At 36.3% G+C, this 18,571-nt stretch overlaps 1 protein-coding gene across 5 annotated transcripts in view; it reads right to left on the bottom strand.

Moving 5' to 3' along the window:
• Positions 1 to 18,571, bottom strand: part of CDK8 (cyclin dependent kinase 8) — a 140,805-nt gene that overhangs the window by 68,994 nt on the left and 53,240 nt on the right. For all 5 annotated transcript variants that reach the window (XM_020997190.2, XM_078147070.1, XM_020997193.2 and 2 more), the window contains one exon: positions 6,238 to 6,313. In XM_020997190.2, coding sequence (XP_020852849.1) covers positions 6,238 to 6,313 — 76 coding nt within the window. Of the gene's footprint in view, positions 1 to 6,237; positions 6,314 to 18,571 lie in introns of those variants that run through there.

The following is an 18,571-nucleotide window of genomic DNA, read 5'->3' on the forward strand; positions in this document are numbered from 1 at the left end:
GGATCCTTAGTATAACTATAGTTATAGAGGACACCAGGGATGATATGCACTTCACACTTTTCCTAAAATTATTTTCCTAAATTATTTTGGCCTCTTCTACTACAGTGTTATATTTTGAAAAAAAAATTTTATTATTATCATATTTTCATATCATAATATCAGTTATCAGTTAGCAACCATGTAGCTTGGATAGTATGAGGATTTGGTATAGCAATATCTAATTTTTTAAAAAACCATTGTTTTTAAGTTTTTATGGATCAGTGTAATGTCTAGGTGATTGATTGCAGGATTGTGATAATGATGCACTTAAAGCACAATTTCTTTGGTTAAATTCTTCAGGACATTTTAAAGTTGCTGCTTGTCAGTACATGAAAGACAGTGAGTTTGTCATGCATAAGTTCTAGCTTTCAGTTGCTGATTAAGAGAAAACAGAATTTCTGATGTGCTGTTGTTTTTTGGATTCCTTTCCATATTTTTTTGTTGTTTGTTTCCTTTAAGTTGGAAATAGAGCATTCAAGTTTTCTACTGCATGTACCAATTAAGTACTAATGAAATCTTAGATCTCTCAAATCACAGTGGCATTTGAATCCTTAGTGATTTTTCTTTATAGCTGCACCTCTCTTCTTACCGTTCTTACTTTTGGCAAGAGCTGACACAAAAATTGTTGTGTACAGGTTCTGAAACAGTTTTGACCTTCTGTCAAATTCAGGAGAATGGGTCCATTTATAATACCAGGGTTTTTTTTAGTTACTCTGTTTTTATATAATTCCTCTGCTAGTTGGGGTCACACCTCTAGACTCAAAAAGACCTTTTTAGAATTCCAGTCTAAATATGACTAAGCATTGTCTCTTTTTCAAAATCATTTCAGTATCAGTGTCGTTATTCTCATGTGTTTCATGTATTTCACGTTTTCAGTATTTGAAGGCTTCTCCCAGGCCTTCACAACTACCACAGCACACACTCTGCACACTACTGGCTGCCATTCCTTTACTCTGTCATTGTCCCACTCTCTGATGGCAAGGATGATGAATTGGGCTTTGAGTTATTATGACTTGTAATAGTAGTAGCAGCAGCAGCAGTAACAGCGGCAGCAGATTAGTAGTGCAGTAGTACTAATAGCAGCAGTAACAATAGTGCTACTAGTAGTAATTGTCTCTACTATTTACTGGCAACTCCCTGTCATCTATAAATATACTATGGCTCAACCTTCTCCCTTTTTAAAAATATCTCCATGTGAGCCTACCATTTCTTCAAGTTATTGTCCTATGGTTCTCATACCTTCCTTTCGTTGAAAAGCTCCTACAGTTACCCATATTTATTGCCTCTAATTCCTCACCACCTATTCACTTCTCAACTCTTAATTGTTTCTGATCCTGACATGAAAGTTCTCTCTCCAATTTTACCATCTCTTAACTACTAAGTTTCATGCATTTTTCTCCTTTCTTTTTTTCTTCCTTCTTCCTCACCAATCTATTTCCTTAAATCTTCATATGCAAAATTAATCAGTGCTAGCTTTGTGCAATTGTGATTCCACATTCTTTTTTTTTTTAAGATTTTTTTTTGGCTAGGCAATGGGGTAAAGTGACTTGCCCAGGGTCACACAGCTAGTAAGTGATACGTGTCTGAGGTCAGATTTGAACTCAGGTCCTCCTGAATCCAACGCTGGTGCTCTATCCACTGTGCCACCTAGCTGCCCCTGTGATTCCACATTCTAAACCACAAAAATAGAACCCATTTTCCACCTCTACCATCTCATATAATTATCTTCCTTCACTCAAAACACTTCCAAAAACTCAATTCCTCCATGAAGTTTTTACACTAGGAAAGGCTTTCACTCTGGTGTAAAAATGAAATTATAATTTCTGCTGACCTTATTTCCTTTATTGGATATACCATAAAATATGTTTACCATTTTAAAAAAATATAATATTTTAGATATCTGTTCAATGAGTCCTATTCCAATCTCTCATAATAGCACAGTAATAGGCCTGGGTTTTGTTTTTTTTTTCTGAATACCCCTTGCCCTAATCTGCCCTCCTTTCTATCTCTGCAGGCCTGGGGTTTGAAGATTATACCAGTAGAACACAAACTCTGGCTAGTCCTATATCACAGTGGAAAGTCTTCAAACATTGTTCCAAAACAGGACTATGAGAATGTGGATGCTCCTTCCACTGAAGACCAGTGGTATCAAAGTCAAAGAAAAACAAATCCCTGCAGTCACGTATTGACTTAGAAAACCACAAATGAACATTATCTATACTGCACTGTATTTTTATTTATTGTGTTAAATATTTACAAATTATATTTTAATCTGGTTTAGAATTTTTTCTTTCCTTGCCTTGAGTGACTGTTTCACGGGCTGATGTGGCCAAAAGATTTCATTACATGGTTGTTATAATGTTATGGTGATGAGCTTCTACTTAGATTATGATTTTTCAACTTGGGTTACAATGGTCCCCCTTGGACAGATTTTAGGGGTCCATGAACATAGATTAAAAAAGTTACATTGTCATTTTCATTAACTTTCAACTGAAATTTTATCATTTCCTTCAATTATGAGTTGTTATAACAATATTCTGAGAAGGGATCCATAAGCTTCAATAGACTGCCAAAGAAATCCATCTCTCTATCTATCACAGACACACACAGAATATCTGACTTAGACTGATGGCTCACACAAATGTCCTTCATTGAAAATCTTGGGCCTCTCTACTTAGGAAGGATATAATAATCTCTGAAAAGCACAGGCTTCAGGAACCCAGGATGGCCTTCATCCCACAATGAAACATTAAATTACAATGATTCTTAAATAATACTACTCCAAAATACTCACTTTCTTAAATAAGTAACCTTTACTTAATGTTACCAATCTAAAGGAGATTACACATAACTGACAATGAAATAATGATAAATTATTTATATTGTTTTGGATACCAAATAAAATTGTTTTGTAAAACCTCTCCATACCTAGGGTTTCAGCTAATTTGTCAACATAATAAATGTCAGCTAGAGATGTATCATTTAATAGAACTATCTTCCTGTCTTGAAGATTAAAATATTCCCCTTTCAGACAATCTTATCCATTTGATACCAATCTGATAATTTTATTTGTTATTTGTGTGAGGCATTGATGCTAATAAAGAATGTGTCGATGTCTAGCTATTTGACATCATCATTTAATACAATTCAATTAATAGTTATTGTTAGTCATATATTAAGCACCTCCTCTGGGTCAGGCACTGTGCTAAGTGCTGGGCACACAAAAAGAGGCAAAAGACTGCCCCTGCCCTCAAGGGGCTCACAATCTAATGAGGGAGACAACAAGCAAACATATATGTACAAATAAGCCATATACAAGATAAATCAAACTAATCAACAGAAAGAAGGCAGCAAAATTAAGAGAGAATGTGAAAGCCTTCCTGTAAAGACGGGATTTTAGCTGGCACTTAAAAGAAGCCAGGGAAACTGGAAGGCAGAGATGAGGAAGGAAAGTATTCCAAGCATGGGGGACAGGCAGAGAAAATGGTAAAAGATAAGAAATGGAGTGTCTAATTCACAGAACAGGAAGGAGGCCACTATCACAGGACTGAAGAATACATGATAGATAGTAAGGTATAATAAGACTAGAAAGGTAGGAGGGGGTTAATTTATGAGGGTTTTGAACACCAGAATATTTTGTATCTGATCCTGGAGGCAATAAGAAGCCAGTGGAGTTGGAGGAGGCGGGGAAGAGGGGTTGGTTTACATGGTTAGACTTGAGCGTTAGAAAATAATCACTTAGTGGCTTGAGGGCTATTGCAATAGTCCAGGCATGAGGTAATAAGGATCTGCATCAGAGTTATGGCTGTGTCAGAGGAGAATAGGAGTTATATTCAAAAGATGTTGCAAAAGTGAAATCAGCAGACCTTGGCAATAGACTGATTCAGCAAAGATGACAGAGAAGGAGTGGTCAGATAAGTAGGAAGAGAACCAGGGAGAACAGTATCCCAAAAACATCGAGAGAAGAGGATAACAAGAAGAGGGTGATCAACAGTGTCAAAGGCTACAGAGAGGTCAGGGAGAGTCAGGATTGATAAAAGGTCATTTGGTTTGGCAAGTAAGAGATCACATTGGAAACTTTAGGGAGAATAGTTTCAGTGGAATGACAAGGTCAGAAACTATATTATAATGGGCTAAGAAGAGAGTAAGAAAAAAGAAAGTGTAGTGCAAGCTGAAAAGGCCATTGGATTTGCCTGTTAAAAGTCACTGGTAACTTTGGAAAGAACAGTTTTGGATGAATGTTGAGGTTTGGCTGAATGATGAGACAGACTGTGCTAGGCCCAAGATGACATACAAAAAAGTTGACAATGTGGTAAAGGATTTGACAAAAGGTAGCAAGGAGACAAACTGTCAGAAACTGCCTTCAGAAACTGTGAAATTGCTGGTCAAACAGTTTTGGTTTAAGTACCATTCTATTCAAAACCACATCTACATGATTAAAGGACCTCTCAATACTCAAATATTCAACCTGAAAAACATATTTAAGAAATGAAAATTAAATCAGCAATTCATTTTCTAATTGATCTCTGATGAAGAAACATGAAAAAAGTTGTCCAAAAATTCCTAATTTAGAGCTTTCAATATCACAAGTACTATGTCAATATGAGAAGAATCTGTGACTTCTTCACTACAAAGGAATTTCTTTCCTTCTGTCATCTGTGCCACTTCCTGTGACTTAATAGATAAGTCTTAAGGAGTTGCCTTAGGCACATAAAGTTAAGAAACTTGTCCAGTATCACACAGCTAATATATAACTTATGAAGGAATCAAATTTAGGTCTTCCTGACTCTAAGCCCAAAATTCTACCCAAACTGCCTCTATAAATTTAATTCTTAGAATTATGTTACATACAGAGCACACTATGGCATATACCTGAAAAGTAACAATTTTCTAGGGCTCTTCATAGTTAATAATACATGAAAAAATTTCAAACCCAAGATAGTAACATCAGATGACATCATTTGTTAGTGATTTTGTGGAAAAGTTCCTCATACAGCAACATGAACTAGACAGCATCTGAAATACCTCTCAAAACTTAAGATTGTGCAACTGGACGATATTGGTTGTTTGTTACAAGTCTGTGAAAAGGGTAAAATTCCTAAAACTCATGTTACTTTTAATAATTTTTTTTCAGTAAGATAGGGTAAGTAAATAAAAGTACAGATTCTAATTCACATCCTTAAATACTTCAAAAATCTAAATAAACAAATTTGGAAAAATATCTTTAAAATAAGAACAAAAAAAATAAAAAATCAATTGATTGGCAATAAATGGATGAACAAGTTGTTATATAAAGTGCTTATAAAAATTCCAAATAAATATTCCACTACAAAGAAAAATGTCATTCAAAACTATATGATCCAAAATATATTTATTTTGCTTTGCACACATGATTTTAAACAAGTAGCAGCTATGAAAACAAGGTACTGAAATAATTGCGTTCATATAATTTTAATAATCCATGAATCCCACCATAATAAATATTTTTCTATTACTTCAATAAACTAACATACCACTACTGACAGAAACAGCTGACAGAGTGAGCTCCAGGAGCGCAGAGAGTGTTTTTGCCTTTTTTGTATCCCTAGCTTAGCATAGGGTCTGCACATAGGGGCTTAATAAATTCTTGTTAACTTGACCTCAAGGTTTTCAAGGCACTTTACAGATGTATTACATTTGTTTATCCTTACAACAAGCCTGTGAGGTAGGCACAACAAATATTCTTAATCCTATTTTACATATGAGGAAAATGAAGTTCAGGGAAGTTTAGTTAACTTGCCCACAGTCACACACAATTATTCAAGGCAGGAATAGGAAACCCTTAGCTCTCTACTAACATCAAGTGTGGTGCTCTTTCCGCTACCTTCCACAAACTCATTTTCTTGTGCAATTAAATATACAGTACAGCTAAGACACAAGTATTCATATCAGAAAGAGTTATTCCCAGATAAGTGAAAAGATAAGTTATTCCTGGAGCCAAAGATCATATTTACAATAAAATGAACATATCTTATATATGGTGAGAATTGTTTTAAACAAAATTTTTAGTTTTCACAATCTACTACATTATTCACTAGAAAGAATTTTAGTGCCAAGAAAATTGAATTGCAATACAAGTGACTGGTATATAATAGACACTCAATGTTTGTTGACGATAATGGCAACAGCAACAACAATAACGAAAAGATCTTTACTTACTGCTATTTCTCTGCATGCTGACATAGAAATCCCAGTTCCTTCTATTTGTTTTAAAGCATAATCTTTATCATCTTTCCTATAAAAACATAAAAAAAAATTTAAAATAAACATTGAATCCAGAATTAGATTCATTATGCAGAAAATAAAATGTATGTATGTATATATATATATATATATATATATATATATATATATATATGTATATATATGTATGTGTGTGTGTGTATCCACATAATGAAAACACTAACCAATACATTCTATTAGAAATGAAACTAAATGGTTTTGGTAGCTTTCTGATTTTTGTATAGATCAGCAAAATAATCACTTCAAAACTATAGAAGATATTTATCAATCTAAATACAAAGAGTTTAGAAACAAAAACATTATTATCTATTAGACATCTCATATTAAATGTCCTGTAAGTATCTCAAACTCAAATCCAAAACAGAACTCATTGTCTTTCCTCAAAAACTCATCCATCTTCTGAACTTCCATATTACTGCCAAGGGTACCACTACCCTTTCCCAATCACCCAAGTTCACATCTCTGGTGGCATCCTCAATTCTTTAGTCTCATTCATGCCACACATCCAATCAATTGCCAAATTTTGTTATTTCTATCTCCACAACCTCTTTCATATATTTGTTTTCTCTTTTCACACAACCACTGCCATCACCCCTCTCTCACTTGAACTAGTATGATAAATTCCTATTGGTACTCCTTGATTCAAGTTTCTCTCCACTCCAATCCCTCTTCCTCATAGATGCGAAAGTGATTTTCCTAAAGAATAGGTTTGATCAGGTCATTCCCCTAATAAAGAAACTCCAGTGGTAGCCTCATACCTCTAGGATCATATATGAACTACTCTGCATGGCATTTAATAATCTTTACAACCTGTCCCTTTTCAATCGCACTCTCTAGTCCTGCTAAACTTGATTTCCCATTTCCATGCCTTTGCAATAACTGTCTCCTATACCTGGAATATATTCCTTCCTCATCTCTACCTCTTAGATCTCTGACTTCTTTCAAGATTTAATTCAGGTACCATCTTCTCCATGAAGATTTTGCTGACAGCTGCTCATGCACTCCTTCTAAAAACTACTTTGTATATATTTTGTACATTGCCTGAATACACACACACACACACAGTCTCCTCCTGTTAAAATGTAAGCTTCACTTTTGATTTTATATTTCCTGTGCTTAGCACAATGCTTTACATATAGTAAGTAGGTGCTTAATAGCCCTGACACAAATCTCTATATTCATTGACATAAAAATTCTAAATAAAATTCTGACAAGCAGTCAAAATGGTGAACTGAAAGGTCACAACTGCCAAACATCCCCTAAAACCTATTCTATAAGATAACCACAGAAAACATCAAACTGAATTCTGAGAGTGAAAGCCAAGAACAAGTCACAGTGAGTAATTTTTCCAGTCCAGGGCAGCTTAGAAATACAGAAAGCAGCATAAAAAACACTGGGGTGGAGACTGGTGGAGAGGATAGTGTCATTTCCCATCGTCTGTAGGCTGGGGGGGGGGGGCAGCAGCTAAGGAAAGCAGTGCCCAGTGCTGGTAAGGGGAATGAACAGCTGGTTAGAAAAAGATCCCAGGGGACCCTTGTACTAGCACTGGGCGCAGGATTAAGTGCCACTTGGTAGCTCTGTTGCCTATTATCCAGTTCTGGGTTGCAGTCCCAGGGTGGGGAAGAGAGGTGATGGTCAAGAGGGCCCTAGGTAAGGACTGCAGCACAGACTAAGAGGTCAATGACCAAACTTCTCCACAAATTACAACATGTTGGAAACACCAAACTTACACAACCCCAAACTGAATTGGGAAAGCAGAAAGACATAAAAGCCTGAAGTTCAAGCCAGTCTTCCCCCTCCAGAGGCCAGCAGAGCCCAACTCTAACAAAGTCCAAAGTGAAGAAATAGGCTGGGAAAAAAAGCAAACAAAAACAACAAGAACCTGGTGACAGAGAAGCTCAAGACACAACCCAGAAGAAGACAATGACTTGAAAACATCCATAAGCAAAGCCTCCAAAGAAAAAATTCAGATTGGACAGAAGCTCAACAAGAATTCCTAGAAAAGCTAAAGAAAGAGATTTTTAAAAAATGACAAAAAATTGAATGAAATAGCAACAGAGGAAAAACTGGGAAGTGAAACAATAACAACATAAGAAAATTATGAAAAGAATCAACAGCTTTATAAAAGGGGACAAAAATACTGAAGAAAATAACTGCTTAAAAATTAGAATTAGGCAAGTGAAAGCCAATAACTTCATGAGACATCATGAAACAATAAAACAAAATCCAAAGACTGGGGGTAGGGGGAAAGAAGAAAATATGGAATATCTCATAGGAAAAACAAATGACCTAGAAAACAGAGGAAGGAGAAACATTTAAGAATTATTGGTCTACTTGAAAACCACAAATAAAAAAAGAGCCTAGATATCATATTTCAAGAAACAATAAAGAAAAATTGGCCAGATATCTCAGAACCAGAGGACAAAGTAGAAACTGAAAGAATCTACTAGTCACCTCCTGAAAGAAATCCCAAAATGAAAATTCCCAGGAATATTATAGCCAAATTCCAGAGCTCCCAGGTCAAGGAAAAAAATACTACAAAAGTAGCCAGAAATAATTCAAATATCCTGGAGCCACAGTCAGAATCACATGAACTTTAGCAGCTACCACAGAAGGCTTGGTGATACTCCAGAAGACAAAGGACCTAGAATTACAATCAAGAATAGCTTACCCAAAAAAATCCTCCAAAGGAAAAAAATGGACATTTAATTAAACAGAGAATTTTCAAGCATTCCTGACAAAAAAAACAAAACAAAAAACAGAGTTGAATAGAAATTTTGACATTCAAACACAAGAATTAAGAATATAAAAAGGGGTTTATGAATGAGAAATAATAAGGGACTAAACAAGGTTAAACTGTTCACATTCCTAAATACAAAGAAAATGCATGTAACTCCTAAGAATAATATTATCATTAAGGCAGCAAAAAGGAGCCTACTTAGACAAAAAGCATGAGTCTATTATGTTGAGATGATCTCAAAAGAAGCATGGGAAGGGGAGAAAGAAAGATGCACATAGAGAAGAAGGGAGATGAAGAATAGAGAAAAATATCTCACATAAAAGAAGCATACAAAGAAAAGCTTATACAATGGAGGAGGAAATGGGGGAAGGGAGAGGGCAACACCTGAACCTCACTCTCATATGAACTATTTCAAGGAGGAAAGAATGTACATACACACACAGTTCAGTACAGAAATCCATCTTACTCTAAGACAACTATGAAGGACTTATGATGAAAATGTTATCTATCCTCAGAGAAAGAACTAATGGTATCTGAATATAGATTGAAGTATTTTTTTTTACTTTATTTTTCTTGAGGACTGGTTTTTTGGTCTATGTTTTCTTTCACAACATGACTAATATGGAAATGTTTTGCATGAGTACACATGTATAACCTATATTGAATTTCTTGCCTTCTCAATGAGGGGATGAGGAAGGAGAACAGGAGAGAATCTGGATCTCAAAGTTTTAAAAATGAACGCTAAAAATTGTTTATATATGGAACTGGGAGAAAATAAAATACTAAAATTCAAAAAACAAAAAAGAAACTAATTTTACTCAACAGGGAAGTAGAAGGGGAAAGGATAAAGAGAAAGTGGGGACAGGGTGATCAGAGGGAGGGTAGATTAAGAGAGGCAAGTTAGAAGCAAAACAGACTCATGAGGAAGGGAGGCGGTGAAAATAAGAAGGGTAAAAGAGAATAGAGGAAAACTACATACTTAGAAATTACAACTGTGAATTAACTCATCCATAAAACAGAAGAGGATAGCAGAATGGCCAAGAAACCAAAATCCAACAAATATATTGTTTACAAGACATGCATCTGAAACAGAAAGATGTCTAGAGAAAAATAAGATGCTAGAGCAGAATCTATTATGCTTCATCTGAAGTAAAAGAAAAAAGGCAGGGGTAGCAGTTATAATCTTAGATTAAAAAGAAAAGCAAAACTAGACCTGATTAAAAGAGATAATCAGGGCAATTTATATGTTGCTAAAAAGTACTACAAACAATGAATTAATATCAATACTGAACATATACACACCAAATGGCATAGCATCCAAATTCTTGAAGGAAAACTTAAATGAGTTACAGGAGGAAACAGACAATAAAACTACATTAGTGAGTGTCTTCAATTTACCCCTCTCAGACCTACCTAAATCTAACTATGAAATAAATAAGAATGGAGTTGAGATGAATAGAATTTTAGAAAAGTTAGCTATAAGAAATATCCCTAATGAATATTAGGAATTTTTTTAAGTAAAATGTGGGAAAATAAGTACACTAATATGCTATTTGGTGGAGCTGTGAACTAGCACAACCATTCTGGAGAACAATTTGGAACTATACCCAAAGGGCTCTAAAACTATGCATACCCTCTGACCCAGCAACACTGCTACTAGGTCTATACCCAAAAGAGATTAAACAAAAAGGAAAAGGATCCATATGTACAAAAATATTTATAGCAGCTCTTTTTTTGGTGGCAAAGGATTGGAAACTAAGAGGATGCCTATCAATTGAGGAATGGCTGAACGACTTTCCGTATACAATTGTGATAGAATACTGTAAGAAATGATGAAGAGAATGGTTTCAGAAAACCTGGGAACATTTATGGGAACTGATGCAAAGTGAAGTGAGCAGAACCAGGAAAACAATGTACACAGTAATAGCAATACTGTGAAGATAATCAATTGTGAAAGACAGCAACTCTGATCAATGTAAAAATCGGCAACAATTCTAGCTAGGGGACTCATGAAGAAAAATGCTATCCACCTTTAGATGGACAACTGAAGGATTCAAAAGTGAAGATTGAAACATTTTTTTATTTTTATTTTTTTCCTTTCTTTATTTTCCTTGCTTCCTTCCTACCCCCATTCTGGAATATAGCTATAGGAAATATGTTTTGCATGATTTCATTTATATAATGGGTATCATATTTCTTGCCTTTTCAACTGGATATGGAAGAAGTGGAGGGAGAGAGAAAATTTGGAACTGAAATTTTTTTTAAGAAAGAAAAGTTCTAAGAGTTATATGCAAAAAAAAGTGACTAACCAAAAAACAATAAAATAAAATGAAATGAAAATCCTAGCAGAGAAAGAACAACAATATAGCTAAAAATCAATTAACTATGATTCAAATGGATTCATAACAAAGATGTTAAGATGGTTCAACATTAGGAAAACAATGAGCACAATTAATATGGGAGATAATGGAATGTAGGCTGAACTTGAGAGTTCCAAGATCTGAATCTGAATCCTGGTTCTGCAACTTACTAGTTGTGTAGCCTCTTCCAAGTAACTTAACCTTTCAGAACCTCATTTGCAAAATTGAGGGGTTGGACTATGTAGCCTGAGAGCCCCTTACAACATCAAATCTATGAGCATAAAAAGCATGCAACTATATCAATAGAAGTACAAAAGTCTTAGACAAAATATAGCACTTTCATGTTAAAATCCATAAAAAGCATTTATCTAAAACCAAGATCTAGCATTATTTACAACAGAATAATATTACAAGCTTTCCAGGATAGACAGGAATTTTTTAAAAGGGGGGAGGTAGGGGGCTACCCATCTATGTACTAATGTTTGACAATTCTTATAAGGTCAGCTATAGCAAAAAGCTTGAAATTAAAGGAATAAAACATAGGCAAAGAAGAAACAAAATTATCACTTTTTCAAATGATGACATAATGGTTTGCAGAAAACACGATAATTTATTTAGAAAACTCCTAATGATCAGTCAAGAAACTAAATGAAACAATTAATAGGTTCATAAAGCTGGAAGGATCCCTCGGAGAATACCCAGTATCAAACTCTTCATTTAATAGCTGAAGAAATTGAAGCTCAAGATGTTAAGTGACTTGCTCAAAGTTATAAAAAATAAATTTCAAAAAATAGCAGTTCTGCATATTGCTAACAGAAAACCATATGGAAATAATAGCAATTTAATTTTTAACTCCAAAAATATTAAAAATAGCTGGAACTTAAGAGAGCAAGGCATTTATCAAAATACAACTATAAAAACACTTTTTTACTTAAATTAAATTAGACAAAAATAATTTAGTGCTCATGGTTGTGCTGTGTTAATATAACAAAAATGACAATACTACTTGAACCTATTTATAGATTTAATACCAAATTAAATCTGGGTGTTTTATAATACCCAGAAGAAAGAGATACTTAATAGAACTGGGGGGGGGAGAAATCATTTGAGGAAATAAAAGGTATAGGCTTCTCAAAGAAAATAATAGGAAAAAAAAAGTCCAAAGGTAGGAGTCATAGAGAATTATCAGAATGTAAATTAAACCATAAAGAAGTTATGAACAAAACCATTGGTATCAATCGAAAAACAGAAAGGTAGATTAGTGGGTCAGACTTGGTAGGCAAGAATCGGAAGGTAGCGAAAACAGCACAATGTTTTATTACCCCAAAAACACAAGTTATGGAAGAAGAACTCCCTATTTTACACAAACTGCTTGAAAAACTAGAAAATGGTTTGAAAAAAGTAGGTTTAAACCAGTAAGCTCCAAATAGATGCACATATAAAAGGTCAAATCCTAAGAAAATTAGAGAGTTTAATAAGATTTAGAAAAGAGACTGAAGAATGGTTAAATAGATAGAAGAAGAACTCTGAGAAAAAAATATCACTAAAACCTAGAGAGAGAGAGTATGGAGGAGAAAAGGGTAGTCAACAGTATCAAATACTGCAGAGGTTAAGAAGGAATGAGATTGAGAAGACACCATTATTTGGTGATTAAGAGATTATTAGTAACTGGAGGGAACAGTTAAGGGATGAGGTTGGCAAAGCAAATTACAAAGGGTTCATCAAAGAGTAAAAGGAAATGGAGGCACAATTTTTTTCCCCAAGTTTAGCTGAGAGATGGAGAATCATAGGATGATATATAGGAAGGATCTAGTGGGGATTGTTAAATGACTGGACAGACTAGGGCATGTTTATAGGCATCAGGAAAAATGAGACTGAAGATCAGATCGAAGGGGAATAATGGTGGAGGAAATATGCTACAGAAAATAGCAAGAGGTAGGATCAAAGATTGGCCTTGACAAAAAGAGTCATCTCTTCATCAGAGATTGGAGTAAAGGAGAAAATGATGAGAGATAATGTCATAGGGAAAAATGAGGAGGGGAAAAAAGGAGCTCACAGTGAATGGCTTCAATTTTTTCATTGAAGCATGAGATAAGTTGCTCAGCTGAATGTGGAAGGATGGTTGTCATGAGAGGTTTGAGGAGAGAAAAGAAATTTTTTTTTAAAAAACTGCTGTGGTAAATGATATAGAGAACCCTTTAGGAAAGGGCACAAGGATTGCCTTGCTGGAGTGAGGACACAGCTGACATTAGATAATATATTTAAAATAGAGCCAATCAGAATGGTTTCTTGACTTCCTCCATCTCAGTGAGTAGGAACAAAGGAAGCTGATAGTGTGGTTGGGATTTTGCAAGGTATGATTAGCAATAGAACAAGTGAGCAAGGGATTCAGAAATAGAGTGTAGCCTGGGTACTAGTTTACCAAGACTTCAAGATTGGGAAGGGAGAAGTATGTGCAGTCAGTTAAGGGGTGATGGTGAATCACTGGTCACAGAAAGGGAGTCAGATTTGCTCCTCTTTGTCACATCCAGGCCCTCTTTCAACCATCTTTACTAAGCAACCATCATCATTTGAGATCCAGGTTATCTAAATATATCACCAATCCAGTTCCTGGTGGCTATTTAGTGGTCTCTGATATTCTCCATTCTGCAATGAGTTCAGTGCCTGGCTCAGTCTTTCTCACTTCCCATCTCCTGTCCTCATAGTAGGGGATTTCAACTTAATATTGTTATCACCTTAAATATCCTACTCTCCCTGTCCCACAATATGTTCAAATCCTATAACCTATTTCCTCAATTCTACCCCAACTACAGAACAAGATGGTCAAATCCCAATCTTGCCATCACCCTCAAATATTCCACTTCTATGTTCACATGCTCTGATGTTCCTTTATCTGATTATAATCTTTTATCATTCCACCTTTCTTACCCCTACAATTCCTAAACCTGTTCTGTATCCTCACTGGGACCTCCATTCCCTCTATCCTCTGTTTTCTTCCCAGGCTATTATTTTTACCCAGGCTACACTCTTTTCCCCTAGTGAAACAACTGAATTCTCCACTATCCTCCAACCTCGATTTTCTTGCCCCCTTGCCCTACTGCTGATCACACTATGCCAAGACTCAACCATGGCATTATTCCTCCTTCTGTCCCATTCACTCCTATTTACCTACTGCTAAATATGAAAAAATGCTAAAGGCCTACTCTAAATTTAGAAGCAACATGTGGCACAGTGTTTGATAAAGCTCAGGGGCCTGGAGTCAGGAAGATCTGAGTTCAACCAGCTTTAGACTTACTAGCTAGGTGACCCTGGGCAAGACACTTAATCCTGTTTGCCTCAGTTTCTTCAACTCTAAAATGGAGATAATAAATGCACTTACCTCACAGGGTTGTGAGGATCAAATTTTGTGTCTGGCACATAGTAGGAATTATATAAATACTTATTTCATTCCATTCTATGTTATCTAATCTGAACTGCACCAAGGCAAACATTCTACTCCACTGTAAATGATTCACTATCACACTCTCCTCAGTGGCTATTCTAAATCTCTCTCCTCAGATCTCCCACAGGACCCACTCTCCCAGCTTAGGACCTCACCTCACACTTGACAAAAAGTATTGAACCCATTTGCCTAAAGTTCCACCTTTTCTTCTCCACCTCATGCCATATCATTATATTCTTTCACTATCTCTTCTTTCACACCAGTCTCAGCTAAAGATGTAGTCCTTCTTCTTGCCAAGGCAAATCCCTCTACATGTATCTTTTGTCCTATCCTCTCCTGAATCATACACCAAATTATTCCCACTATCATCTCCATTTCCCTCTTACATCCAATTTCTCTCTATCTACTGGCTTGTTCTGGACTGCCTACAATCACAAGGGGAATGTCCTATTCACACACACACACACACACACACACACACACACACACACATTCTTTGAAAAACAAACAATAACTGGATCCAACCATCTCTACAATATCTTGTATCTTTCCTCTCCTTCTTGGCCACATGCCTTGAGAAAACCATTCAAATGAGTAGTAGTACCCCCACATTCTTTTGTCTCCTAAGTTTTATGCAATCTGGCTTTCAATCTCATCATTCAACTCAAATTGCCTTCTGTGAAGTTACCAATGATCTCTTAATGGCTAAAAATTTTTGCAACCTCCTTTATCTCTCCACAACATTCAACGTTACTGATAATCCTCTCCTGATGTTCTCTCTTTTTTAGATTTTCATAATACCTGGCGGCACAGTGGATAGAACGCTGGGCCTGGAGTCAGGAAGACCTGAGTTCAAATCAAGCCTCAGACACTTACTAGCTGTGTGTGACCCTCAGCAAGTCACTTAACCCTGTTTGCCTCAGTTTCCTCATCTGTAAAATGAGCCAGAGAAGGAAATAGCAAACCGCGCCAGTATCTTTGCCAAGAAAACCCCAAACAGGGTCAAGAGGAGTTGGACACAACTGAACAACTGACCAACACCAAAAAATTTTCTCCTGGTTCTCCTTGCTCTTCTTTACTAGTTGTCATCCATTTCATGACTTCTAACTCATGCTATACTATTTTTCTTGGTGATGTCATTAGGTTAAATTATCCCATGGGTTAAATTATCATCTCCATGTGGATAATGCCTAGCTCTATATATCCAGCCCCCAAGTTACAATCATGAACTTCCAACTGCCTTTTGGACATCTCAACATGTACAAAACAGAACTAATTATCTTCTCACAAAACTCTCCCTTCTTCTAAACTTTTACTGTTACTGTCAAGGTATCAACGTCTTCCCAGTCACTTAGGCCCATAATCTCAGCACCATCCTCAGTTCTTCACTCTCACCTCATATATCCAAGCTGTTTTGAAATCTTGTTGTTTCTACATTCACAATATCTCTCATATATATTCCTCCGTTTTCTTCATTCACATAGCCATAACCCTACTTCAGGCCCTCATCACCTTTGACCTGGAGTACTGGAATAACCTAACCAGTCTCTCAAGTCTCTCCCTCTCCATCCATCCTCCAACTCAGCTGCCAAGGTTATTTTTGTAGTTCTCTCTCTCTCCCTCTCCTCCCCCTACCCCTACATGCCAAACCCCACCAGCTCAATGAGCTCAAATGGATCTTTATTACCTCCAGTATCAAATGCTCAGCATTTAAAATTCTTCCTAGCCCAGGCGCCTGCCTACCTTTCCAGTTTCATTATGCTTTACTCCCCCTGACAAACTCTAGAATCTACCTACTCTGTTCTATTATCAATAGATAATACTCCATTTTCCATCTCTGTGCCTTTGTATTGGCTGTTCCTCATGCCTAAAATAATCTGGACCCTTGCTTTCACCTCTTAGTTTTCTTCATGGCTCAACTCAAAGTCCACTTTGTCTGGAATGCCTTCCTTCCCCTTTCAAAGTACCTTGCATCTACTTTGTATCTATCTTGAATTTATCTCCCCATTCGAATATAAACTCCTTGAGAGCATGAACTGTTTTACTCTTCCCCATTTCTTTTTTATTCTAGTGTTTGTTTGTTTGTTTTTTAACACAGTGCTTGATACATTGTAAGTGCTTAAGAAATTCTTACTAATTATCGACTGACTCACTGGTCTGAGAAAATATGGAGAGGCAGAGAGATTGGAGGTCATAGTGAGGATAAACAATAGGTTTAGAAGGAGTGAGGTATAAGAAACAATGGAATGAAAAAAAAATTGGATAAAGACATTTTGGAGTCCTTGAACATGAGAATGGTATTACTTGTGGGTAATGGCAAGATCCAGGATATAGCCATCATTATGTGTACTATAAGAGAAGACTAGCATGGGAAATAAGCACATATAGAAGATGGGTTAGGATACCGGAGGGAACATGAACATGAAAGAGCAGCTAGGTAGTGTCAAGTACATGTGAAGGAGAAACTTAACAAAGAGAATTCTATAGCAGACTACATCTTTATAGCCACATAACTGATTAAAAAGTACAGAGAATAAAAGATACTACTGCAAGCTCTGTGAGAAGAGGTACCATTTTAGTTTTTGTAGTTTTATTCCCAACACTCAGCATTGTACATGGCAGTTGCTTGACATTTATTGAATCAAATTGCTTACCATTTGTTGACAGTAAAAAGGCATTTCATTCAGTAGAACAAAATTCATTTTTAAAGGGTTTCCTCCAATAAGCTATCTTTCATGCATGTTAAAGTCACATAAAATAATATCCTGAGAAATGCAACAGAATTAACTTTGTTCAATGAATGAAGCACTTATTAAGTGCTTACTGTTCGCAAAGCACATAGTTAGTTGTGCTAAATGCTGGGGATACAAAAAGTCTGACAGCCCCTGCTCTCTAGGAGCTCACATTCTAATGGGAGAGAAAGCAGATGTAGCAGGTTTTGGCTGCAAGTCAAATGGAAAGGTCCCATGATCTTAGGGTACAGCAGGTGGTAATGCCTCTTTTTAAATGTCGTTTCCATTGACAAAAATCATGTCAACTTTTGGTGTTGAGTCATCTGATAGTTCCAAGGATTTTAATGACAAAAGAACTTTCTTTTCTAGGTCTTCAGTAGCTGTGGCTGTAGCATGTGCAGGAGCAGTTGCCAGGCTGCATCTCCAGAGGTTGCTTCCCAGGATGATGGCTATAGGCACTAGGCTCAAACACTGTTATTACTAAGTCTCTTGTGTTCGGGGTCCTAGGCTGTCTCCATCAGGGTTTGAGGAATGTGAGATGGTGGCCAAGGGATGGTGGTGGTTTGACTTGCCTGGCACATGCTACTTATTTCTTCCCTTAGCTAGGTTGGTTTGCCTGTCCTGTCTTAGCAGTTGCTTATCAATTGGTGGGGATGATTAGCCCTGCTCCAGAGAAACTGCTTCCCTGAAGGATGGCTCCCAGGACTGTACCGGAAACAGGACGGGTAGTGGTTTGACTTATCTAGCACAGGCCTGGCACGTGGAAAGGCATTTCTGTCTCTCCCTCTTGAAGCTTTGCTACCATGACCCACTCATAATTAATATCAAAGAGACATATATTTACTAAATATATCTGTGACAAAGACGCATTATGTTGTAGTGGGAAGAGCATGGGATTTCCTGGCTCTGTCACTACCTATGAAACCTTGAACAAGTCCCTTAACTTCCCTTTATCTCAGTTTCCTTATCAATAAAG

Source organism: Phascolarctos cinereus, unplaced genomic scaffold (assembly GCF_003287225.1).
Source record: "Phascolarctos cinereus isolate Bilbo 61053 unplaced genomic scaffold, phaCin_HiC Scaffold_726;HRSCAF=1367, whole genome shotgun sequence".
Lineage (NCBI taxonomy): Eukaryota > Metazoa > Chordata > Mammalia > Diprotodontia > Phascolarctidae > Phascolarctos > Phascolarctos cinereus.